This window comes from Rattus norvegicus, chromosome 2, assembly GCF_036323735.1.
Source record: "Rattus norvegicus strain BN/NHsdMcwi chromosome 2, GRCr8, whole genome shotgun sequence".
NCBI lineage: Eukaryota > Metazoa > Chordata > Mammalia > Rodentia > Muridae > Rattus > Rattus norvegicus.
Window position 1 is genome coordinate 42,437,789 of NC_086020.1, and position 26,474 is coordinate 42,464,262.

General features: G+C 38.6%; 1 protein-coding gene across 8 annotated transcripts in view; it reads left to right on the plus strand.

Annotated features, from left to right (window-relative positions):
• The window catches only part of Pde4d (phosphodiesterase 4D), a 1,514,231-nt gene that overhangs the window by 689,452 nt on the left and 798,305 nt on the right, over nucleotides 1-26,474 (plus strand). Inside the window, exon 1 of one of the 8 annotated variants that reach the window (NM_001113328.2) lies at nucleotides 18,782-19,221. The exons of the other annotated variants lie outside the window; for them this stretch is intronic. Coding sequence (NP_001106799.1) covers nucleotides 18,782-19,221 — 440 coding nt within the window. Of the gene's footprint in view, nucleotides 1-18,781; nucleotides 19,222-26,474 lie in introns of those variants that run through there. 8 annotated transcript variants of the gene reach the window in all.

Below are 26,474 nucleotides of genomic sequence, written 5' to 3' on the forward strand. Positions count from 1 at the left end.
CCTCTGGACCTGATGTAACTGGATTCCTGTGTAACTGATGGCATGATTTTCTTTTACATGAATTAGCTTACTATCTGTTCAATAAAAATGGCTTAGGCAATCTTTGAGACTTTTGCCCTTACATCAACATTGCTGTCTTTGTGACCATACCCTTGGGTCAGTATCAAGGTCAGTTACCAACCAATGTCTTCCCTTGTAAACCAACCTGAAGCAGCCCCAGCCACCTAGTAGCACACTCCATGTTTTAACTCTCTGAATATCATGCCTCACTCTGCTCTCTCTGGAGTGTTTGTTTTTATATTTATTATGTGTTATTGTTCATTACAGTACATTAAATAAAGAAAGTAGCAGCTGTGATTGTTTTATTCACTACTGCATCCCTAGTGACTGGAATAGTTCCTGGAAGTTTGTTCATACTCAGTAATTGTTTATTCAATAAATGAGTGATGGAATGAATCTGTTACCTCTTCTATTTTTGTTGAGGATTGAACACTAGCATCAGATTAACAATGTAGAATAACTTCCAGCCTCACATATGTCATTGGCAAAGCATAAAACTAGCTGACATGACCTTTATAAGCTGAGGTAATATCCCCATGTATTTTTGATATTGTCAGGCTACTCTATAATGAACGTGTTCATCATCCTAGGCTTATTAATTTTTCCATAGCTTGCATATCCCACCACTGAGCACAGTCTTGTTTTCCTGCATCTGAAAGAAAGAAAACAGTGATTTCAAATTCCTATTGATGACTTCGTTTCTAGGAAATACTTCAACCGATTCACATGAGTCATGTGAAAAATTAGAACATCAGCCTCATTCTTTATTCTGATTGGAAAAAGCAGTCATGCTTCTTCAACACAGGATCTTCAACCACTGCTCAACGCCAGCCTCTCTCATGGAGTTTCATTCTTTCCATACTTATCCCCCACCCTTTGGAATAAATGGATGTATTACATATATTAGGACAATAATCCATGTGCCACTAATTAATACAAGTTTCTTAATTAAAACTAAGGCTACTAAGATAGCTTATCAGGTAAAGACACTTGACGGCCAACCTGATGATCTAAGTTTTATCACTGCATATGGTGGAAGAAGAGTAAAGAGTCCTGAAAGTTGTCCTCTGTCCTCCGTACATGTGACTATACACATACAAAATAAACACATATATATATTTAAGTCTAGTAGTTGCAGAGTTGAAAACTGAACACAAACTTTTAATAATCCAACACTCCCTTCATATGCATTTTATTATTTAGAAGACTGTTCCATGGTCTATGAAACATAAAAATAAGAAAACATGAGATTTATAAAGCTTTACAATTGGTATAATGGTATATGAAAAATTTACCCATTCTAATGGAGACATTAGCTTTTGGTTTGCGACGTAGAAATGAAGCAAATCATCCATCATCATCATGTGTTATTTATACATTAGTAACATGCAACATACTATAAATTAAGCCTAATCAAAAGATCATTGAAGTATCAAATTTGTCAGTTATTGAGCAAAGTGCTCTTGGTAAGGAGCTACCTTATAAATTAAGGTATTCAATATAGTAAATATTAAAGTATGGTAGGCTAAGCTGAACTTTAAATCACTCAAAACTCTTTCTAATCCTTCAAGGTAATTGACTGTCATTTTCTCAGCACAGTGCAGTGTGAACCCTAGCCTTGGCCCAGAATTCTACTGCATTGTACATTGTGACTTGCAAGCTGGTCATGAAATTCTTTGTCAGAAAGGAGCTACTTGTAATAGATACCAAGATAAGAAAGTGTTCTATTAAGGAACCTAGTATCTACAGTGACTTGTGAAACATACAATCCAAATGTTTTAGGGAAAAAAAAGTAAAGATGCTGGAAAGCAATAGTGAAGTGGGACGTTTTGTGAATGTGTGACTAGAAATCAAATGGAAGGACAGATGCTGAGAACCTCAAGTTTTCTTTTCAGTCAGTTCTCTGAGAAGCTCTGAACGTGATGCTGAAATCCATCAATGGCACTTTGTCTGACTCAGGATCAATTCATCAATTTAGTCATGAATGAAATTATACCTCCTTCCCAAGTGAAAACAAGAAAGGTATAGCCTCAGACAACAGTGCAATGTGTTTTCAATCATGTGGTGAACAGTTAAAAGTAAAGCAATTGTATCAGCCAAAAACTACTCAAAGCAATGGAAGCAGCTAAACCTGGAATCACTTAGTTATCGTGAAGATTTGTGTTCATTGTTTATGGGTATACCTGAAACAAAGTTAGGTGAAAACTCAACATTTTACCCTTGTGATTATCAACAATCAAAATGCAGAAATGAGGCAAGCATGCCCACAGAAGTAGAATGAACATGATACCTCAAGCAGCAGCAAATGATAACATATCATGGGTTTTTTTTGTTGTTGTTGTTGTTGTTTGGTTGTTTTTTCGGTTTTGTTTTTTTTTTTTTTTTTTTGGTTTTTTGTTTTTTGGGCTTCTTTTTTCCTTTGGCATCAAATAGGCTGGGTATGAGAGAATTAGGCCTGTTCCTCATTGGGGAGTAAGAGAGTGAGTAACATTCAAATAGGAGTTAAGTGTCTCAATCTAAGAGTTCATTTGTCCTTATTCTGAAACAGTGGGAGATCACAAAAGGAGCTGCCGGCCATATTGTGTAGGCCCTTGATTGCTAAGACTTCAAGACTTTATTCTCTGAGTAATGGGGAGGAGTCCTTGAAGGTTTTCTACAGAGGAGAGCTAGGACAAAGACAGTATGTTAGAGTGACTAAGCTGATAAAAATGTGCATAACTTCTTGAAAATAGAGAGATGAGCAAGCAAGAAGGTAGGAAGTCAGACAGTGGCCCTTCACTTTAGTGTGATTAAGAATCCACCTAGGGAGCTTGTTAAGATTGCAGATTCCAGAGCCATACTCCAGAGATTGTGACTCAGTGAGTTTGAAGAGCCTCCTAATCTCCATTTTAACAAGGATCAGTGTGATTCTGATTTAAGAGGTCTTCAGACCCCAATTTGAATAATACTAAATTTGAAGACTGTCACAATAATCTAGGAGTGGAGTGGTCAAAGTGTGTAATATAATTTTACACTACAGATGAAAAGGAAGGACGCATAAGATCTAGAAATGTTTGAGTATATAAAAACAAAGGGAAAAAGTGGTCTAGTATGAAATTAATGTATCTAATTTGACATGGTCAATGTGTTTGTTTATATAACTTGACTTGTTCTAAGTGAACTTAAATGTCAATGCATATATAGATTATGTCTAAATGAAAAATGAAAATTTATAATATGAACTAAGAAACACATAAATAAAATTATATGAATTAATATACATGTGGATATAAATAGAAACCCAGTTTCAAAATTGCCCCATCATATAATACTTAAACATCTTTGTGATGCTTACTTAGCTTTGTACGTTATGGACTTAACGAATCCTCAGTAAAGATTCTTGGGTTGCTTTTTATCATTAGCTTTCAAACTGTAAGAAAGTTGCTTAGTAATCAAAACCATCCCTGTTTAGCCAAGTTGGAAAGTATAGGGTCTATACTGAAGCATCCTGAATCTGGGGAAGAAATGATTCTGATTAGAAATAATCAGTTCTATTTCCTGGTGTTCCGACTGTGAACCTTGTTCTTGATTTGGACAATATATTTTAGGTAAAACATATCATCCTGAATCTTATTTTAGATTAGAAACATCCAAGGGAAGAGCGTGTGGAGACGATTGCTATTAAGGTTTAGCTTACTTTATTAATAGCTCACCAGGAATGATATAAATGAAAAGAGTTAGGCTGAGTAAGGTTCAGTAGAAATTACAATAATTATCAAGAGGCTTATCCTTCCTGGATTGATGCAAATTTTGAGCCTGGTGTTTTTATTGACTTTCATCAGACAGTGATCAATAGCCAGGAAGAACTTTTCGCAAAAGCAATGCAATCTCCCAAAAGTTTCTTTTAATTTCTTACATTACGTAACAGTTTTAAAACATATGTGAACAATTCAGCTTTCTAGTTAAGAAATAATCTCTGATTATTTTTATAGATTATCTTCATAGTTAGTGATAGGTAGCATTGGATATCGGGAGCTAGAAATGTTTCTTGCATATGAATACTTCCAAAAATTATGGTGAGTTCCTAAGTACCAACATTTGAAGGGAAATTGCCATGTAGCTCAATCTTGAACTAAGAGTTTACATGCAGGTTACTTCCTGTTAGAGTTAATCACGACCATAGGCTTTTATGTCTGAAAGGGATACTTGCTTTCTGAATAGAACTAGAGAAGTCAATTAGAAAAAGAAGGGGAATTTGGGGGAGCACTTCAGTAGAGTAGAACAGGTAGTCATAAAGAAAGTCAGACAGGCAATTCGAGTTGAGCAGAGGAGTGCTTCCTATAAGGAAATGTACATTAACTAGAGCTGTACTAATTCAGACAGCTTCTCATCCCTCTGAGGCCTCTCTGTGACTAACATGGAGGATTTTGAAGTCATCTACTAATCCAGTCACAGTCAATTTTCACATAAACACAACAAGGAGAATTTCATCATTATAAATGGTGATTTGGTGGTAGAATTTGCTATCTAATTATTATAGTCATCAGTGAATATTTTATGAAAATAAATTTATCAAGTCGTTTAGACTTTGAGGACTCCACAGTATTTTGTAGCCAGGTAACTCTGAATATTGCCATGTAATAAGGCAGAAGAAAAAGAGTTGCGGTGTCTAGGTGCCGATATAACTTTATTTAAGCAAACAGTGTGGGGAGCTGCATTTTCCAGATAGACTCAGTTCACTAAATTTCTTGTGTTATAACTCTGGTGAATTACTAGTTGGCATATAATGCTATTTTTCCTTGGTCCGTATTTTAAAAGTTCAAGAGTAAAATTATATACGAACATAGCCCCATAATCTAGGTGAATTCTTTAATATTATAAATGTAAAAGGGTTAGAAGGTGCTTTAGAGTTACAATATATTGGTAAATTCTCATGTGTTGTTTGGACTCACCAAGAAGAGATCTGTAAAGTGCAATTGCCCCTACCATTTCTGACCCAAGCATGTTTGTCTCAAAGTGTCCCCCAAGGCCCCTTGTCTAAGGAATAGACTAAATAACTCTAGGATATTTAGGAGGAAAACCCAAAAACAAGTAAACAAACCAAGAAACATTGTGTCCTTGAGAAGAAGAAGGTGGAGTGTTTCCAACAAGTCTTGCTACTGTTTATCCTACCATACAAAAATTGCTCCAAGAGAAAGGGAACTGAAACCTGAGCTACAGGAGGTTCATGGGAGAAATTCTCCCATGGGAAACTCAACAGTGGAGAGAAAGGTCAATGGGAATGCCAGCTGACTGCCTCAACTTCCCCATTCAGGTTCTGAGAGCTGTCATGGTGTGATGATAACATTTCTATTTATTCTTTTATTTGGAAACCTCACCTGAAGGTATGCTCTGCCTGGGGCTCTCAACAGGGAACTCCAGTTGATTGCCTTTAAGTAGCTTCTTCAGTGGATGTCTGCTCAATGTTTGTCAGTTTCTAAATTTGAGGAAGCTACCTTTCTATTTATTTGTACTTTAACTGATAGGTATTGTCCAAGGTCTCCCCTCCCCCCTCTTTCTGTCTGTCTCTGTCTCTGTCTGTCTGTCTCTGCCTATATCTGTCTCTGTCTCTGTCACTCTCCTCTCTCCTCTTTCCTCTCTCCTTCCTCTCTTCCTCCCTCTTTCCCTCAACCTGAAGTTGAAGACCATAAAGGGGTCCCCAATGTATTTCTTCTGGTTATTTTGAGTACCCAATTTTTTATGATGTCTTGTTATATGCCAATCTGTGTTCAATATGTTAAAGAAGTGTGCTTTTAAGTCATCAATGAGTATTCTAGTAAGTTAGATGTTCTGTTCTTAAAAATAAGTCTAGGTTGTTTTCTTCTCTCCTTCGTTTCTTCTTTATTTTTACTTCATAAATCTTTTCTGAAATATGAGGGAACAGCAGAAAAGTGTTTATTGAGCAATATGCCAGCTGTTGTTACAGTGGTCATTTCACTACGTTACAGCCACTGTTAGTCATAACCTTTCAGTGAGGAAGATGTTGTTGTTATTATTATTACTATTATTATCAATCTTGCTTACAAGGACAAAAGTTTCATGGCTAGAAAACATTGGAATTTGTTTTTGTTCTATGCACCTAAGCTGTGTGGTTCATAGAATGATCTATGATAACCAAATTTCAAATGGGTCAAAATCCTAATTTTGGCTTGAGTGAAATTATTAGGCTTACAGCAAATTAAACCAAAAGAATAAATAGTGACTAATGGTTAAATCAATAGATGCTATACAGCCAGAGATAGATAGATAGATAGATAGATAGATAGATAGATAGATAGATGCATACATATATTGTACGATGAAATCATATATGGGTATATGTAATAGATCCTGTGCCAAGCATTTTGTATTCATTATTTAATCTTTGCAGTAACTTTGCACAGTTGCTTCTATTATCATCCTCCTTGAATAAACCTGACAATTTTGGTAATGTATCCCAGTCCAGAAGACTTTTAGAATGCTTCGAAACTTTCTGTACATACTACCCATTCTCTCAAAAGTCACAAAAATGTTTTTCAATTAATCATTTTATTTATTTACATTGTAAATTTTGTCATCCTTCCAGGTCTTCCCTCCATGAAACCAACCCCCTCCCCTTTGCGTCTAAGAGGGTGCTCCCCTCCCCACTCACTCCTGCCTCTAGAATCTTCCTCCTCTAGGGCATCAAACCTCCACAGGATCAATCTCTCCCATCCAACTGATGCCAGATAAGGCAGTATGTTTTTCAATGCACAAAAATACAATTTAATCACAATGTGACTTTAGTTCATCGATTTTGAATAAACATATTCACCACATGCAGACTACTTGACCAATGATAAAGAAGACCTAACCTAGTCTATGGCTTGTAATTTGTCAGTAACTCTAAATCTTGGTATCTTCAAGAAGTGACTTGCAAATAAAATCTAGATCCACATTTAGCACAGGCCGCAAGGCACTCTGAACAATTTAGTGTGTTCAAATGAGGATGTTTCTATTACTTATACATGAAGAAGCACACTGTGTTCTCTGCGATGAGTGAAGGGGAAAACTACCCCACCTTAGCAAGATCCTACTATGTACACTTTAAATGGATGTGCTATGCTACTGAGAACAGTCACTCAAGATCTTCTTTCTCCTCCAAATACTATGTCAAACTATATTGATTCAGATAAATAAAATCTTGGGCTGATGAGAAGACTCAGTGAGTAAAGGCATTTACTGCCAAGCCTGATGACCTGAGTTTGACCCCTAAGATGCACATTGAAAAAAGGAGAGTACCAATTCCCTTCAGTTGCTCTCTGACTCAAATGTGTGTCACAGCTCGAAGAGCACATATGTGTACATACTACCCCACCACCACCATCACCACCACCACCACCACCACCACCACCACCACCACCACTACCACCACCTCCACCAGCATCACCAGCACCAGCACCACCACCACCACCACCACCACCAGCAGCAACAACAACAACACTGAATGTAATTACATTTTTAAAAATCCTGCATCATAGTGTAATCTCTAAGAAGCTAAAGTGAACACAAGTTAGATTCTATCTGACTTACAGATTATATGCATATTTTTCTTGTCTAATACTCTACTCATAAAACATGAAGATGTAACAATCAAATATCAATAAACAATACAGCTGATTTTTAAAGTATTACTTTATTAAAACTGCTGCATTTATGAGTGAGGTAAATTTCTCCCATGTTAGTTTGCGGTTGTGTTCCAGAACTGATCCTAACTCACAATATTTCTGGAGTAAAAAAAAGCACAGAACACTGGGAGTTTATCTCAGGTATTAGTTACTTAAGATCTTAAGAAAGAGCAAATGGTACCACAAAGAAGTAACACATTTGGCACCATTTGAGGAAAATCCTTTTGACTCAACGATAATGAGAATCCCATCTTTCAATTCGAAATAGTTATAGCTACATTAGGAATTAAGCTTAGTTGCCTTAGATGATTGTCTAAGCATATTCACAGACTTCTGGCAGGCTAGTGAGTTTAAACTTGGCACAGAATCTCTAAGAACTGATTTTGTTACTGCAACATGGGAGAGAATTTCCCTTTCTCCGGTAATTAAGGTTCCAAGTTAGAATAGCTAGAGTGCTTGCCAATCTTCTGTACTTAATGACCATCTGATGCATGGAGAAAGAGAGATAAAAGTTATTTCATAAGCGTGCAATCCATGTATACATATATACATTAATATGACCTGTGAAAGAAAGATAGGCCTCAATATACACATAATCTCAATGATGACAACAACATCGAAGTATTAAAATTAATTTTTTACTAATTAAAATGGATTGCTATATTCAGTTTTTCATAAAGACTATATCATATGTACGTTATCATGAATCTGGCTCAGTAAATTTACAAATTTTTTTTAAAAAAGACTTGCAAAAAAACCCACATGCATTTCAGGGTTCTAAGTTATTTCTCTCTGGGAATTATTTCTATCCTTTCAACTGAATGGTTCATTGTGTGGAGATTCAAGGCCTGTTTGTTAATAGAAGCCCAGTAGAGCAGTTCAGTGTTGTGAGGGCTCTGCCCTCATCCCTGATCTTACAGTCTCTGAAAGCTTGACTATTTGCAGAGTAATAATCAAATAATCAAAGTAATAAAAAATTTCTGATTCCAAGATGGCTTGTTCTAGATATCCAGAGGATATAAGGAGTAGATATTTATGGATATGCATGTTCTGGGATCAGAAGAACCACAGATGAAGTCAAGCAGGTCCTTGTGTTTGGGTACTACAGATTTCCACAGGGAATTTTTGTTTGTTTGTTTATGTGTTTGTTTTGTTTTCTATCTTAACTCAGGTTTCACTTAAAACTACACTTTGAGAGGAGCACAGATTCTAGTTTTTAATCTTATTTATTTGTTTTTTTTAAATGCATCTCCATGTTTGCATATACATCAGGTACTTGCCAGTCAAGCCTCTCGGACAGGGTTGTGGACAACTGTGAGCCACTTTGTGGGCGTTAGGAATTGAACCCAGGTCCTATGGGCGAACTTGTGAACCATATCTCCAATCCTGACAGATTTAATTTTAAATGGCATCATTATTTTTTTTGTTTGGAGTCCTATTTGGATTTCTCACGTTTCTTTTATGCTGCCACAGTCTGGAAAGTTTGCCGAGTGGTTTCATTTGGCAAGGTGGCAAAATGGTAGAGTATAAATGGTCCACAGCCTTCTCTTCTAAAGATGGAGAATTAAACGTCACCAAGCATGTTCCTTCTCCCCACTGCACACACTGTTGTTTGTTCTGTTAGTGATGATGAAGGATTTCTGCCCCATGGGCATTCTCATGGGGGCTGCTATTTTTATCACACAGTGTCTAGTGTATGAAAACTTGCCTGCAGGATACAGCTGTGCAGTCCAGATTCATGAACTGCAATGCTGTCAATTCATTGCCCCTACCTGTAAGCCCCTTTCTTCTCTGTCACACCCCCTTCTCTGCCTCTACCTGCAGGTAGAGCATTTGATGTTTGGTGAACTGCATGGCCTCTCAATGATTAAATTATAAAGATCACAAACATATATATTCTCTAAGCCATCACTGCTGGAGTGTGATCCATACACCTCTCACATCTACTTTGCCTGGAAATGTCTTTGTAATACTGTCCTTCGGCCTCTGCTTCAGAGCTACTGACCCTGGATTTTAGTTTAAGAAATGAAATGCTGCACCAAAATGTAGCGTTGGGTTTGCTTTATTATTTCATTTTCCTCCTCCTTTTTTCTCCTTCTCTTCCTCAATCTTCTTCCTCTTCCTCCTCTTCATCATCCTCCTTTCTTTTCCTCCTCCTCCCCCACAGCCTCCTCCTCCTTCTCCTCCTTTATCAGACAGGTTCTCCATATATAGTCCTGTCACTCACTATATAAATTAAGCAGCATTGACCTCACAGAAGTCTGCCACTTTTGCCTCTGATATGCTGGATCACGTGACATGTTACGATATATGGGTGTTTGCTTCTTTTCTTCTTTTAGGTTTCCTAAGAATGGCATTATGTCATCTTCTGCCACTTGCTTTATTCATTGAACAAAAACAACCTTTAATTTAATCCAGGTTTCTTTGCATATCGACTCTCAACATGAAATCTGTGTTAATATTTTTGTTGCTCAAAGTTTAGTTTGTTTTCCGTGTTTGTTACAGCATTGATGACATATAACTCCACTGTTGAGTTTGCATGTAAGATATTTTCTATGCCATGAGCCCTGAAGTAGAATCATAAATCAATTTGTATGTGAATGCTTATATTTGGAAGATAGTAGCAATGTGTTTTCTACTACTCAAGTATAAGAATCCCCATTGTTCTACATCTTTATAAAATGTGATATTATGTAGCTCTTTTCCTGAAGTATGGGCATGAATGTCCCCAGTCACTGTAGCCTTTACTTATGACTCTGGTGTCTTCATCACTGATGATATGGATCTGTTTTGCTTCTGCTTAGTCACCATTTTCTCTCTTCTTCTGCAGACTATCTGGATATATTTATCATTTTTTCAATTTCCAGTGACAAATAGGAATATTTATTTTCGAACAGTCCTTTACAAACTATGTGCAGTGTGCAATATCATCTGGCTTCTCCTTTTGATTATTTTTGGGGAATGCAAGTTCTAAAGGTTAATACAGTTTACTTCACCAATATCTAAATGTTTATTTCTGTGCCATGTAAACAAGAAACCCTCCAGTTTGGGGCTATCATGATACACTGATAATACTATCGGTGGATGAGTAGCCTCATATAGATTTAGAACATAACAATATTAACTGCAATGGTACACTACCCATCCACTGAGAGCACCGAGTAAACACATCCATTGACATTTGCTTTGCAAAGGTCCATGTCTAATTTATCCCCATTGCCATCATAGGTTATGACTGAAGCTTGGCAAGGAAGGGCTCAAGTTTGGGCAGTGACACAGTACAGATATCTGACATTATATAAGGTTCAGTTCCCTGTTATGTATGGTTATGACACTTCAGTTCTGAAACATTCATTAACTGTAGCACGTGTTTCCTTTTTTACGAATGCTTTTGAAGTTTAGAAATTTTATTTTAAATATGTTATTATCTTTTTTCATTTTATTGGTTATTTTATTTATTTACATTTCAAATGTTATCCACCTTCCCAGTTTTCCCTCCACAAACCCCCATCCCCCCTGCCTCTATGAGGGTGCTCCCTGACCCACCCACCCACTTCTGCTTCATCATCCTAGCATTCCCCTACCCTGGGTCACCAAGTCTCCACACGACCGAGGGGACACTCCCAGTGAGGACGGATAAAGCAATCCTCTGTACATATCCAGCTGGAGCCGTGGGTTCCACCCCAACCCCCTCCTGTGAACTTGGTGGTTTAGTCCCTGGGAGCTTTGGGGGGTCTAATTGGTTGATATTGTTGTTCTTCCTATGGGGTTGCAAACCCGTTCAGCTTCTATAGTCCTTCCCCTATCTTCTCCACTGGGGTCCCCATGCTCAGTCTGTTTGGCTGTCCACATCCACATCTGTATTGGTCTGCCTCCGACAAAGCCTCTCAGGGGACAGCTGTACTGGGTTCCTGTCAGTAAGCACTTCTCGGCATCAGCAGTAGTGTCTGGGTTTGGTGTCTGCAAACGGGATGGATCCCTAGGTATGGCAGTCTACGGATGACCTTTCCTTCAGATTCTGCTCCACTCTTTGTCCCTGCATTTCCTTTTGACAGGAGGAATTCTGGATTAATATTTTTGAGATGGGTGAGGGGTCCCATCTTAAATAAAGCTGTTCAGACACACTACCATATTAATGCATGTCCTCATGCTTTTTAACACCTCGAACTGCTAAGTATTCACGTCTGGTTAAAATTATTAAGCATCTGGATCTTTGGCCATCGGTGTTTGGTCTTGATTTGATAGCAGCGACTTCTGTTCCATCTTTTATACATTATTGAGACTAACATTTCAAGGAATGCTGATTCTTTTGAAAGTTTTCATTGTCAGGTACCAATTTTAAAATATTTAAAAAAAAAAAAGTCAGCATTTTGGAACATGTGACAGATGGACATTTAGCACCTGAGTAATTATCCTTCAAGTGTCACAAAACACTTTAAATGTTCTGCGACATATCCTGAGGAATTTGGAAACATCTTCTCATTTTAAGTGCATGCCAGCTGTCCAGCTGTCCATCATTTTGGAATCATTTTAGCAAAAAAATTATACGCAACTTCAGATACTTGTATTTTGCTCCTTTATAGAGTCGATTCTATAAGTGTTTCCTTGGCAAAGCATAGTTCTTTTTCAACAAAGTAGAATATGTTCTCCACTTGTGGTAAATATATATACACTCCAGACATCCTTTTTTCCTTTTTATTGCATGTAAAGTTAGTTTATTCAACGAGGCCTATAGGAAAGTGAAATATTTTCTAGACACTTTATGTGAATATTATGAGTCTTCATTTGAAATCCAACAATGTGTAGCTATACAGATATTGTTATCAAATCTGAAGTCTTTTACATGGCCAAAGCGCACCTCTTTGACATATTCTAATTTCCAAATAGCCACCAGCTCACTTCATCCTAGGCCATTGGTGACTAGACTCTACATAACAAGTCTAGGAGTGTTTTTGTGCTTGCTTGGTCACAGTCTGGAATGCTGACTGACTCCTCACATCCTTCTAGTTCCTACTGCAGATGACATCCTTCCTTGGGCAGGCTATGAAAAACAATACATTCAAAAATCAGGCTCCAATTTCTTAATTTGTTTCAGTGCACGTCATGGCACTTACCATCATTTGACACATTTGCCTAGAGTTTGAGTGTTCTTTCTACGGGTTCCCATTGGAAAATGAAAGGTAGACATTTCCTCTGCTTAACTGTCTTCTGCATCCCTACCGCCTAATGTCTGGTACACATTAAGCATTCAGTGAGTATAGCCCTAACGAGTGTGCGAGCACTGAGACAGCTAAATGAACAGGTTGTTTTTCAGGTAAAGTCAGGGTCACACTGGCCATGTCAAATATCCACAGATGCAAGCATATTTCTTTTGGTCTCTGCAGAAAAGAGATGCTAACATTCAAATATTAAAATGTGAAGAAAATAGTATTGCTCACATTACACAAAATAGTGTATGATAGTATTTGGTAGAGTGCCAAAATTTAAATGTTTGGGGAATGTAATGAACTTGCTTCTGGCTTCTTGCTTGCTTCTTTCTTTCTTTTTTCTTTCTTTTTCTTTTTTTCTATCTATCTTTCTTTCTTTGATATCACAAAGGAAATGCTGGTCTCTTCTAGTTTAGAGCAATTTGCTCCATCTCTTACTTAACTTAGTTTCTCCTTGTACTATCTCCTCAGGAACAATACAGAACTATTTTCCTTCCTACTTGAATGTCCTTGCTGTCCTTCTATACTCAAACACCTCGAATCCTAACCATAGACCTTAAATCCAATTCACCCAAAGAGGTTCCTTTTGATGATGTAGTGTCATTACCCCATTGCCTTGAAGAGACACAGTAAAGTCATTTTTCCCTTGGTAGTTGCAGACTTGCCCATTGTGTTCTTCCCAGATCTATGTAACTTCTTACATTTTCTGTATATAAAACGAATCCTTGTTTCTTTTGTGGGTTTGCTTATGTCAGTCTCTATATGTGGTGAGCATGTCATGTGCGACTTTATACACCATGAGAACAGCCTGTTTCAACATGATCTTATGGCATTGACTTCAATGCTATTTATTGTTTGAGAAGATTCATAATGCCGTAATAATTGAGTATTCTCCCTTGTGGTTTAGAGGTGAAGGCTTGTTCGTAAAAGAAACATTGAAAGGTGAGGATTTGGGGGGGAAGGATAGACTTTGAATATTTTTGACCTAATAAAGTAAATGAGTCTTTGGTGGACTCACAATTTGAGAGTTTTACTAAAGTATGCTAGAAACTAGAATATGGGTGCTGATTCAATAAAGTGGGCCATCGGAGGCATGTGCTGGAAAGATCTACCTCATGCCAGTCCCCTTCCTCCTTGCTCTTCTTCTCAGATATCCTGAAGTAAGTTCCCGCCATGGTGCTCTACCCAACACAAGCTTGACCCAAACAGAACCAAGCAACCATGAACCAAAAGTATTGAAGCCATTAGCCAAAATAAATTCTTCTTTTGTAGCATTTCCCTTCCTCTCCAGTGTAGGTGGGAGGGGGGCAACAGAAACTGCCTTTCCTAGTCCTTCTGTCATCTACAGGAGATATATCAATATATATCACTGAACCCAAGTTGGTTCTTGCTATTTTCTCTGTAAGATGCAGATCTTTCGAAAGCATCATCTCTTGGGCATCTTTATGACTTCACCAAAATATTCATGGGAATTGGAACTTATAGATACACAATCGCTTCCCATAAGACTAGTGCCACTAGGGTGTCACAAAATTGGTTTCTGGTGACACTGATCCATAAAGGAGGTTGAGGCACTCACAATGGTGCAGATTTAATATCATGGTAAGCAAAACCAAATATATTTAAGGCAGCATTTTGAACTCACATTAATTGGACCAAGTGGAATAGAAATTTTAATAGTATTGAGTATTATATGTCAAGATATTTTATTCTTTTAAGAACCTTTCCTATATCTTAATAAAATATCTGATGCCACTTTCCACTCAATAGTGAGAAACTGGGTGAAATCTAAGACTACCTGCAAAATTTTTGAATATTTCTAACTAGACAACAGTTTGGTCTTGTGTAGGTAGCATAGTATTCCAGGAAAGAAATTTCTAATGTCAAATGGACTGTCACCAAACTGCTGTCCCTTAACAACTAAAATATAGAATATATGCAAAATAAATGTCTCTTCATATATTTTTTCTTATCATCAAGGTAAGCATTGGCTCTTAAATATTGCATCATATTGTTTAAGTCTGCATTCTTGGCTAAAGGAAATGTGCTGGCTTCTTGTTAGTTGTGAATTGACATCTTTCTCCTCCCAAGAATTATTGACAAGAATGTTCTCCCTTGCTAATAACAGCACATTGAGTGACTGATCTTGTCATTAGGGAAGATTTGAAACGTGTCAGCACTAGAGGGGGTGGTATGTACTCCTTATCTCGAGGTCACAGCACCAAATCACCACTGAGACTAGTTGTTCAGGAAAAAGAGTACTGTCCATTTACCCAATTTTCTATTTTTTATACAGATGTAGATTACTGTCAATAATGATAATATTCAAGAATGTTCCATGTTAACCAGTTCACAAAGATTGTTCTAGACTGTGGTCTGTAAAATTCTAAGATCTGTGACCAATCAATTAATAAGGGAAAAATTACTTCTCTGACAGAGAACTAGAGGAAGCCAGTGAGTCAGCAAAACTTCATACCTGTTCATTGTTTCAGACAGGTAGAGACACCCCACATTAATGAACAGAGGTTTTAAATGGAAGAGAGGGAGAGCTCAACTTTGGTTTTCTTTAGGACAGAAGCAAACAGAGTAATTGATAAAGTATATCTTTTTTTAAAGAGCTGAGCACTAAGCTGCTTTTAACTGGGAGTGTTTGAGAATTGTGACAAGAGAAAGAATAGCACCTGGTGTTGTTTTGTAGTCACACAACGAAGAATTGGGATGGATCTGCAGTCACTGATCAACAAAGATATCCAGAGAACATCCTCATTTTAAGAGTGCCCCTTAAAACAGTCACTTATTTTGCAAGTAAGAGTATTGGTTCACAAGCTTGCTTCTCAATCACGTTTCACTTGCAAACTTTGCAAAAATATAAAGCCCCAAGTCTTATCCTGTTTTGAGGATCCTATGCCTGTATAGTCTGAATTAGCTCTCAAGATGATTATGACAGTACAAAGTTTTTAAATACTGGTCTAGGTATCATCTTCCAACGTTGAAAATACCCACAGTCGATGTTCCCTAGACAAGACAAAGTTACTAAATATAAATGAAAGTGATACTTAGAATTCTCCCATATCTGGCAAGAACCATCAATATTTCTAGCTTTTATTAAGGATTTATCTTATTTAAATCATTATTGTAAGTATAGTCTCATTAAAACAATAAACATAAGGTTCTGAAAAATAGTAAGAGTACTATTCAGTACAGAGGAGATAGGAGATTTAGACAGGGCTAATTAGTAGGAACTGGTAAATTTGGAGCCAGCCTGCAATCTCCGGTTCTAATAAATAATCCACTAAAAACCAATAATCTGGGCTGGAGAAATGACTCAGTGTTTAAAAGCACTGATTGCTCTTCCAGAGGTCCTGGGTTCAATTTCCAGCCACATTATGGTAGTTTTCAATCATCTGTAATGGGATCTGTTGCCCCCTTCTGGTGTGTCTGAAGACAGCCACAGTGCACTTACATTAAGTAGATAAATCTTTTAAACAATCAATAATCTATGGGAATTATGGGGAACTGAAAATTCTGCAAGTGGGCAATATGCCAAATGGTTTCTGTGAACTTAAAAGAGTTCCTGTCCTTTTAATTTTATGCTATAAACAAAGTAAAGTCTTTTAAACATAATGGCACTAATAGATAACAGGAAGTGTTTGTCAGTCACAAGAAAATAGCAAACTGACAGTGAGAAGTTGGTCAGGTTGGATTTGCTGTTTAATCTGGAGAAAAGGATCATAAATCATTTGACCATTAGAATCTGCAAAGTTAGGATTTTAGGTAGAGTTATATTGTACCTATATCACAATTTGGGGAAGGAGATAAATGGGAAACACATCAGATAGTTTTGGAAACTGTTTACTTCTTTGAAATGGTTCCAGATATTTATAAGGCTAAGGATTATAAAGGAATAAAAACCCAAATTTATTCTCCAGAACACTTTATTATTTTCTTTCTGTTCACACTTGGAAGGATATTGGTTCAATTCCTTCTAGGAAATAGAATATGCTTTCATCATTGTCATACTTGTATCTTCCCAGGGAGGGTGTATTTAGTCATGTACAGTTTGCATTCCTCATGGGGGAAACGGTACTTCAGAGACTTTTGCCTCCTTCCTCTCTGGACCTTCTTTCCTAGAGCTTGTGCATGGCCCATATTCGAGCAGAATGCCCAAGCCTAAAGGCTGAAGGAAAGGGTTGTTTCTGATCACGAATAGTCAATACAGCTGCTCCAGGGATCTTGTGTACACTATTAAACTATTGCCTCTTCCAGACGAAGATGTTTGTGAATTTCACAGACTGTTCTTTCTTGTGAGCAAAGGAAATCTATCTTCACTGATGCTGTTTTCTTCGTGGCATCTGTACTGAACACTTACTGTGTAGAGATGATTGGGTTTTCAACACTTTGACAGTTTCTGTTTTTCAATACTCTTGTACACATTCAACCGCATTATGACTGCAAAGAACAGAATGATTAAGCTGCCAATGAGTTATTGTGAGATCTAAGTGGCTGACAACTAATGGATGGTACCGTGGTGACTTCTGCAGTGACGAATTGTTGAATTAACAGTGAGGATATGTCATATGGTCTTTAAGTAATACAATAACCTCAAAGAAAGTGCGTGAAATGTCCCCACGGTGCTATGAAATTACCTTAGCGTTTTAAAAATATTTGATACTGAAAGAAAATGTTAATTCTAGGAGATAAAAGTTGAATACAGACTGTAGGATCAAATGTGACTATTTCTGCGGAATAATGGCACAGCATGCTTTAAAATTCTTCGGTAATAGAGCTATGCTCTGTTAAATGTGGCAGAAAAGCAAACTGAAGTCAGGCTTGGAAGGTAGCAGCCCCTGAAGATAACCAGATGTTTGTGATGGAAAAGGTACCCCACGCTTAAGTTTGGTCAGAGAGCTTAGCTGTGCTTTTCTAATCAGAAAACTGTTCTTGATTTCCAGCTAGCTCTCCTCTCCAGGACCAAAACACTAGATGGAGTGTCTCCAGAAGGAAATAGTGACCAATTTTCCTGCTGTAGAAAAGATTCACAGACTATTTAATCCTATGGCAGAGAAATAGACTAAATTAATCTAAGATATTAGATCTTCGTGCAGATCCATTTTTTTTAGCTACACCCAGACACAACATTCCTTGCAACTTTGACAGGTAGCATCCCTTTTCTTAAGAAAGCCTGCATCCCGCGACTCATTTTCAAGAAGCTTTGAGAACCAGCCAGAAATCAAATCCATTTCGGGGAGAGGAGAGGACCTAGTCAAGCATCGAAGAGCAAACCTTGGGGCAGTGGGGAGCAGGGAGGGAGGGAGGGAGGCGCGGGCACAGGGAGGGGAAGGATCCAGAGAGCAGGTCTGACTCTTGACTGGCTGGAGTGGTTTTGGAGAAGTCAGAGCTCCAGTTGGTCAGTCGGGAGCTGTCCAACTTTTCAGCAGCTCTGAGATCCAGGTTCAGGTGCCCGGACTCAAAAGCAGGCTACTGCTGTGAAGAGCAGATTCTGTGGAGAGAGCTAGCTGCCAACAGTCCCTAATCTCACCGGAGTAACGAAGAGAAAAGAGAGGAGGAAAAAGAAACCGACCACCAGAGAAGCCTCGCCTGCCAGTCTTGGTTACTTTGGAGCATCCAGCGCGCCTTTCTGCCTCTGCTACCGACCAGGGATCCCTGTGGCGTTCTGTGATCCTTCCCGCTAGCAGAGCCCCCTCTCGGTGGCCAGGAGCCTCTGGCCGCTACAAGTCGGAAGCTGAGCCCAGCCTCCGGCGCCTCGGCAAGCAGCGGCAGCAGGAGCCGGGAGGCGCTAAGGCTGGTGTGGCGGACCCGGTGGGTCAGCGGGGCATAGAGCCGGTCAGGATGGAGGCAGAGGGCAGCAGCGTGCCGGCCCGGGCGGGCAGCGACGAGGGCAGCGACAGCTCTGGAGGGGCCGCGCTCAAAGCCCCCAAGCATCTCTGGAGGCACGAGCAGCACCACCAGTACCCGCTCCGGCAGCCCCAGTTCCGCCTCTTGCACCCCCATCACCACCTGCCCCCGCCGCCGCCACCCTCGCCCCAGCCCCAGCTGCAGCCACCACCACCGCCCCCACTGCCACCACCCCCGCCACCGCCCGGAGCTACCCGTGGTCGCTACGCCTCAAGCGGGGCTAGCCGCGTCCGGCACCGCGGCTACTCGGACACGGAGCGCTACCTGTACTGCCGTGCCATGGACCGCACCTCCTACGCGGTGGAGACTGGTCACCGGCCAGGCCTGAAGAAATCTAGGATGTCCTGGCCCTCGTCTTTCCAGGGACTCAGACGGTAAGTAGAGAACACCCCTTCCCCCACCCAGGCAAAGGGTCACCTCCCCTCTTCTCCCATCCTTCCTGTTAACCAGTCACCACCGATCTTGGAATCCAGGGTCAAATTCAAGAAACTCATGGAGGGTGAGCAGGGGTGTGTCTCTCCTTGCCCTAGAAGATATAATTCAGGTGTGTAATAAACCTGAAAGTAAAGTATAATTGTTCAGTGGCGTGTGTGTGTGTGTGTGTGTGTGTGTGTGTGTGTGTGTGTGTGTGTGTGTGTGTGTGGTGTTTTACTGGTTTATTGGTTTATTTGTGCCATGCACCTCCCTCTCCCTACTCGTTTCCATCCCACCCCAGCAGTCAGATGAAACCTAATTCAGTTTGTTTCTAGTAGAGGGAGGGTGAAGGCGCGAAAGCTGGGGGTGGGGGGGAAGCTGCAGTGCGAGCTTGGAAACCACCCATAAATCTGTCCATTCACCCCAGAAAGGAGGGATCAGCCAGGCAGATCTGACCTGAGGGTGCACAGGGTGTGGAAGAGACAGTTTGCTCGCAGGATTGCAGCACACAGCTTGAGAGCAACTCTTGTCAAGTCCAGAAGTAAATTGAACAGCAAAGGGGAGAACAAACACGTGGGTGACTTGGAGAGTTTAGAGCAAAATGTTCAGCAATCCTTACAAGAGAGAAGGAGGAGGGATGGAAACGAGGATGCTGTGGGAGTTACACTGTGTTGGCGTGGGTGTGTGTGAGCGTGTGAGCATGTATACACCCAGAATGTGATGTATCGGTGGCCGCTGAACGATCCTAGTAAGAGAGCACCTCATTTTAGTAGCAAACAAGACATAGAGATGTGATTATAGTGATTTCCCCTTAACATAAAGTGCTCCGGAAGACAGGGCAGGGGAAACTACATGTCAGCTGGGAGTTTTAATAGATGCCACGGAAATGAGTAGTATAAAAGACAATTACAGTGGCTGAGCAATCACCTCATTCTTAACTCAAGTGTGGAGGTGGATTTTGGCCCTATTTGATCCTAAGGCCATGGATCCCTTCACACACACACACACACACACACACACACACACGGGGTGGGGAGAGACATAGAGGGGGAGAGGTGGATTTTACTTTACATACATGCACACACAAGAGTCACACAAGGGTTCTAGGAGTTGTCATTTCTCTCCACGCTTGTTTGCAAAGTGGAACAGTGATCTAGCCTCAGACAGGGCAGGCATTGATGCCTCCACATCAAGTCCCCACACGGAACAATGGGTACATCAGAGCTGGCGTGTAAACAAGAAAAGCTGGGGTTGGGATTACTTGTCTAGCCCTTACTGACAATAGGCTGGCTTAATAAGAAAATAATAATGGTCTCAACTGTATGCTTGTATGAGGCTGTGCATCTGTGACTATGTCTCCCCATGTGCCGTATTCCCTATGAAACAAGGACAGAAGCCAGTCAGCATCCTAACTTTCGAGTGTGGGAATGCTTTCAGCTGGCATATTTCACTTTGCTCTTTCTCTTTCCTTGCTCCCCTGGATAGCTTGTTGATAACACTGTGTCTGTTGGATGCAAAAGATAAGAACCACAGCTAATCACAATTCAGATCATTTTAAGGTTTTGATGGTGGACGCTGATTGCAGAGATTAATAAATCAATATCCCACTTCATCTTTGTAGCACATAACGTGCAATCACACGTGTCGTTTCATTCTTCACTTGAAGAGGTGGTCATGCTCCCCAGTTGTTCAGTGCCAGACCATACGGGTCCATATCAACAGAGGAGAGGCAAGGCTATTATTACTTGACCTAATGAGTAATAAATCCTTAATAAATGTTTAAAAAGAGTAAGCATTCTAGCTTAATATGTAGGTTGGTTACTTTTGTAAAAGCTTCTAATTGATTACATGTTTTTAATAAATAGACTTGATTGGGGACGGTAGGACTGAGAAAAATAAGCAAATTGGAATGGAAGCATTGCATCATTGATTTGAGTTTAATGTTAGCTATACTCTATACATTGATTGTTATATCTGAAATTCCTTAGTTGAATGGTTTAGAGAAAACTAAGATGTATGATGTTTACATGTTGTCCCTACTGTGTTTCATAAAATGTATTATTGTGATTTTATTTAGAGATTTATGACCATAAGTTCTTTAAATTTAAACTTAAGTAATTTAAATTCTTTAAATTCATTTGCTCTCTATTTTCCACATGTTCACACACTGGATGAATTCTTTCTTAGATAAAATTTATTTATAAATGAATGTGTTTCTAAGAGGTTGTGGCTATTAGTTCCATTATTAAGAGAAAGGTAGTAGCAATGCTTTAGAATTATTAAGGAAGTTTCATGTCTAGAAAACACGGGAGATTAGGCTCTTCCAACAATGCTAATATCAACTATATTATCTCCACTTTCAAGACAAGAACACTGAGCCCATGAGGATGTAAGTAATATATTTGACATCACATAGAGTAGAAGGGCCAGGACTGAAACAGAAATGCAGGTCTCCTGACTCAGCTAAGGCCTTGCTGAAATAAAGATGCGTGATTCCTGGAGAATGTTGACAGCATCAAGATTATGTGAAAATATGCATGAAATTTATATCCATGTATACAACAGGGTATAAGTACAGATGAACAGAAAGGGAGATATTTAAAACATATGAAAATGACAGAAACATTTGGAAGCAATGAGAGCTATGAACTTTTATTCTCAACTTAACCTGTCCAAAAGTAACCTGGTTCCACTATCATAACAAACTCTGTATTAGTTGGCAATAATAAATATGAATTAGTGTTTAGAGACGGTGAGACTAATGGAAACAGTTCAGTTCGTGTTCACTTATCTTCGAGAAGAGAACCAAACAAAAACTACACACACACACACACACACACACACACACACACACACACACACACACACACACACACACCATGATCTGAATAGGGGTATAAATTGTCTTTGAAAATTAATGTTCAAGAAAAGCCTCATGAATGTCTGGAAGGATGATTGCCTATGGGTTATTCAAATATATGACTCCGAAACACTATTTGTAGCATATACAGCAGCATCTCCAGATATTACTGTCTCTTCTGCAGTTTTGAGACTCCATTTTAATATCTGAAGCAATGGGAAAGGGGTATTTTGTTCTAATGAAGAAATTTATATCGACAGGAAGGAGATGGGTCTCAGACATTGATGGTCAATTCCTTTGATTTCATGAAAAATGTGAATGTGTCGAGTACATTTTTATTAAGATGTATCTAACAAGGTAGATTTATTTATTAATACCAATATAGGAGAAAGTTGGAAGAGCAAAATTTCTAAAGAAGTGAGTTTGTGTGTCATCAAGGGAATGAAACAAAATATGAAAACAATATTAAAACATCCTTTAAAGCAGTAGATGTATCATTTCAACTAACCAGCCCCCAAGTTACTGCAGCCATTTACTTAACTGATGAAAGCTCTCTTTGACGTCTCTTTATGTAACAAAACGTTTCCTCTATCAGTCATGTATATCTCCAATCTTTGCAATAGCTATGAACTCCTAATAAAGAATAAGAGATCTAAACATCATAGGAGAGTTTTGATTCTGTAAAAAAAAAAAAACACTCTAGGTGGCCGAGATGTAAATATCATGAAAGTGACGAGGTTCGAGTGAGGAGTGTGAGAGATAAACATCCAAATTGTCAGCACACTGAACATAAAGCTAGGTGTGCTGGAATATTGATGTGGCATTGACTTTGTAAACATGTACAGTTTTCGTATAGTAAAGGAAATTTTATATTGGAATGTCTCAGTATCATTAAAATCAACATGAGGACTGAGCACTTGCATAGAATATACAAGGTCCCGACTAGAACTATACCACTAATAAAATATTAATCAAAACTTTACTCTCCCCTTCTGGTTTAAGAGAGCTGTGCTCCAGTGCTTTTGGTCGGCTTCGTCAAAGACCTTAATTGCACCATTTTTCTTCAATGAAGAGCGTAAACATACTCTGAGTCTGTGGTGCAAATCTTGAGTCTCATATTACCGAAGTAATTGTTTGAGAATGTTATTTACACTGTATGTATCAATAAAGTCAAGTCTGGGGATTTTATGAAGAATAACTGACTTTTACATTTTATTCCTTTAATATTTCATAACCAGTTTAAGGTTAATACTTTGAAATTTTAAGTGAGGCCACTAGATATTAACAATATAAGAAAAGGCCACATTTTTTCCTGTTTCCTGTATGTTTCCTTAATAGTAATAGACACTTAGAAAACCGATTTAAAATATCTTTCCCTTGTTTTCATTCAATGAAAGGTTATCTTGTTAGGTTTTTTTAAATACTGTTTTGACAGTGCATTCCGAAGATTTAATTTATTAGCAATACATCCTGAATCTGTCACCCTATAATTTGGTTCTGAAACTTTGAACCTTTCATGTTTCATTGAAACTGCTGGACAAGAGTAGGCAAGAGGAGCACGGAATTTAAAAAGAGGGAATAGAAACAGAGACCCATGAAAATTGTCTTGCAAAATACAATATTGGTGCTTTCTTGTCTTTTTCAAATTGACTTCAGTTGCTCACTTGGAAAAACAGGTACCGTTGCTCATAAACAAACCAACCCATCATTTACCCTTGAAGAATTCTTTCCTGAGAAACCTCTCCACTAGTTTATCAGCAGATGCAAACATGCAATTTACACCTTCCATATCTCTTGATAACTAATTCACATTTTACATATCGTGGCCATCTGTTTTGCTCTGTTTTCTTTCATTATGACACTGGGCTTCATGCAGTCTGGGATTGCTTTGAACTCATTATTATCTGAAGCTGTCTTAAACTCCTGATCGCCATGCCTGCTGAGATTACAGGCACAGGTCACCACGCCTGGCTCAGTGGCCCTCTTACAGCCAGTGTTCTCACCTTCCAAGTAATAGCCTAAATTAAAATTTCTAATTACCATAAGATTACCATATCATATACTTGTGAGTAGACGGAGTATTCAGATGTTGATAAGAGGTAACTTAGAAAACCTTTTGTTCATTTTCCTTTGTGAATAGATTCTTATACTGCAACCTACCCCACACAGAGTGCTGGACTGCTCACTCCTTTAATGTGTATCTAGAGAGGCATCTTGAAAAACTTCCTTAAACATTACATGAGTTAATTATCTGAAAAATTAATACCTTTTACATTAGTCAAATATCTCAAGTGTAATATGGTTAAAAGTACATCTATTTCATGGCCTATTACCCAAGTTTAGGTTTAAAAACATGTAGTTTGCATATGCATCTGTAGCTTAAAACCTATAGTCCCTGCTCATCTCAGCAACATTGCTAAGGGATTATACTAAATAGCACTATATTACATTTCAAAGGATGCTGTGGTTATTTTTACTCCAAAGAACATTTCTACATTTAAAAATAGGAATTCTGATTTTTTTCCCCAGAGAAGAGGGCAGTTTGCATTACAAGTTTTAAAGCTCATTGAATAAATTTGTGTGATTCCATACACACATATTTGCTATGAGTGTCTTCAGACAACATTAGAGGTTAACAGAGACTCCCGGTTTTCTTTGATATGATATGCATTTGTAGTTATTGATCTACTTAATGTATGATGTCATCATTTTTTCTCATTGTCTTCAGCTAGTGGTCTTTCTTGTGTTCTTCTCCCATAACTCTGGATGGCAGAGACCGCTGAGATCTTCCACCTTGACCTCTGAAGTGCTACCTCTTCCCTTTGGTACTTCCCACATTCAAACATTTGCAGCAGCCTCTAAGTGATCTCGAGTTTCTGTATCTACTAACTTCAGTTCATTTTATATGCCAGATACCAATCACATTTCCTCGTCTGAAATCTTAGACCAACTTCTTTTAGCTTGGGAGATAAGATCCAAGTCTCTTGGTCTGGCACATTGGGATGTTAACCATGTCTATCTTACTTAGAGAAAATCTTATTACTCACTCCCACCCAATCCTACCAAACCCATCAAACACTCAGATGCTTGTATCCGTGTGTTTAATGCCACACTACCTTTTTTTTCTGAAAAAAAAATTCTTTATTTCTAGATTTCCTTTCCTATGTCCTGTACCACTCCATTCTCCTCTTTTAAAGAATTAAAGAATAGCTATCTATTGGGACCACTAAACCATACTAGGCATGAGTGACAGAAATAGTCTTCCCCAAGAAAGGAAGGGCACAGCAATTAGCTATCCAATACCAAATGCACAGCCCTGAAAACATATGTATGTAAGTTATATCATATGGACTAATCAGGTTGCATTTTCATACATGAACATATGTTTACTCAAATATACATATATACACATTTATATACATACACACAAACACAAACACATACAGAGACACAGACACACAGACACAAACACACACACACATATATACATACACACACACAGAGAGAGAGAGAGAGAGAGAGAGAGAGAGAGAGAGAGAGAGAGAGAGAGAGAAACAATAATTAAAGAAAAAGAGACCATGAAATTGGAAATGAGAAGTCAGGATACGTGGGAAGGAATGAGGAGAAGGAAGGGAAGAGGGAAATTAGATAACTATATTAGAATCTCAAAACCTGAAAAATTACAACAACAAAACCAAAATCTGTTTGAATTTATACTTAGTACCCTTGGAGACCTTCCTACAAAAGTGAGTGTAATATTCTTTTGTATATAATACTTCAGAGCTACCAACTGTAGCTTAATTATTGGTTATATTGTGTCCTCCTTTAGGTTTTTACAACTTCGCGTAAAGTATGGCTTCCATAGGTGCCCCATAAATGATAGGGTTTTAATGTGGAAGTAATAATGAAACCTTGCCTTTCTGGTTTGAGCTCTCCCAGACAGGATATATTTGATCCCCTTAATAATACCGATGAAGCACACAAAGCCAGTGATATTTTGCTCATTTCAGAGGTTATGAAAGGAATATTGTCTCTCAAAAAAATAGATGCATATCCATTTTCAAATACAGGATTCAGACGCAAGCTTTAAAAGCCTTAGGCTGATGATATCTTCATTATAGTGGAATATCTTCTGGTACCAGTTGTGATTCTACTTAAAGTATGAGGACAGAGGGGGGTTGCAATGGTTATGGAGGGAGACATCACTTCTAGTCTACCTTGTGAGAAATTTATATCAGAGTGAAAGTAATGCTGGAGAATTCCTCCCCTTTAATTTAGAAATGTATATTAGAATACAAATAACTCTGAAAGAATACTTCCTCTTTTATTTAAAAGGATACCTGTGGTGTACAT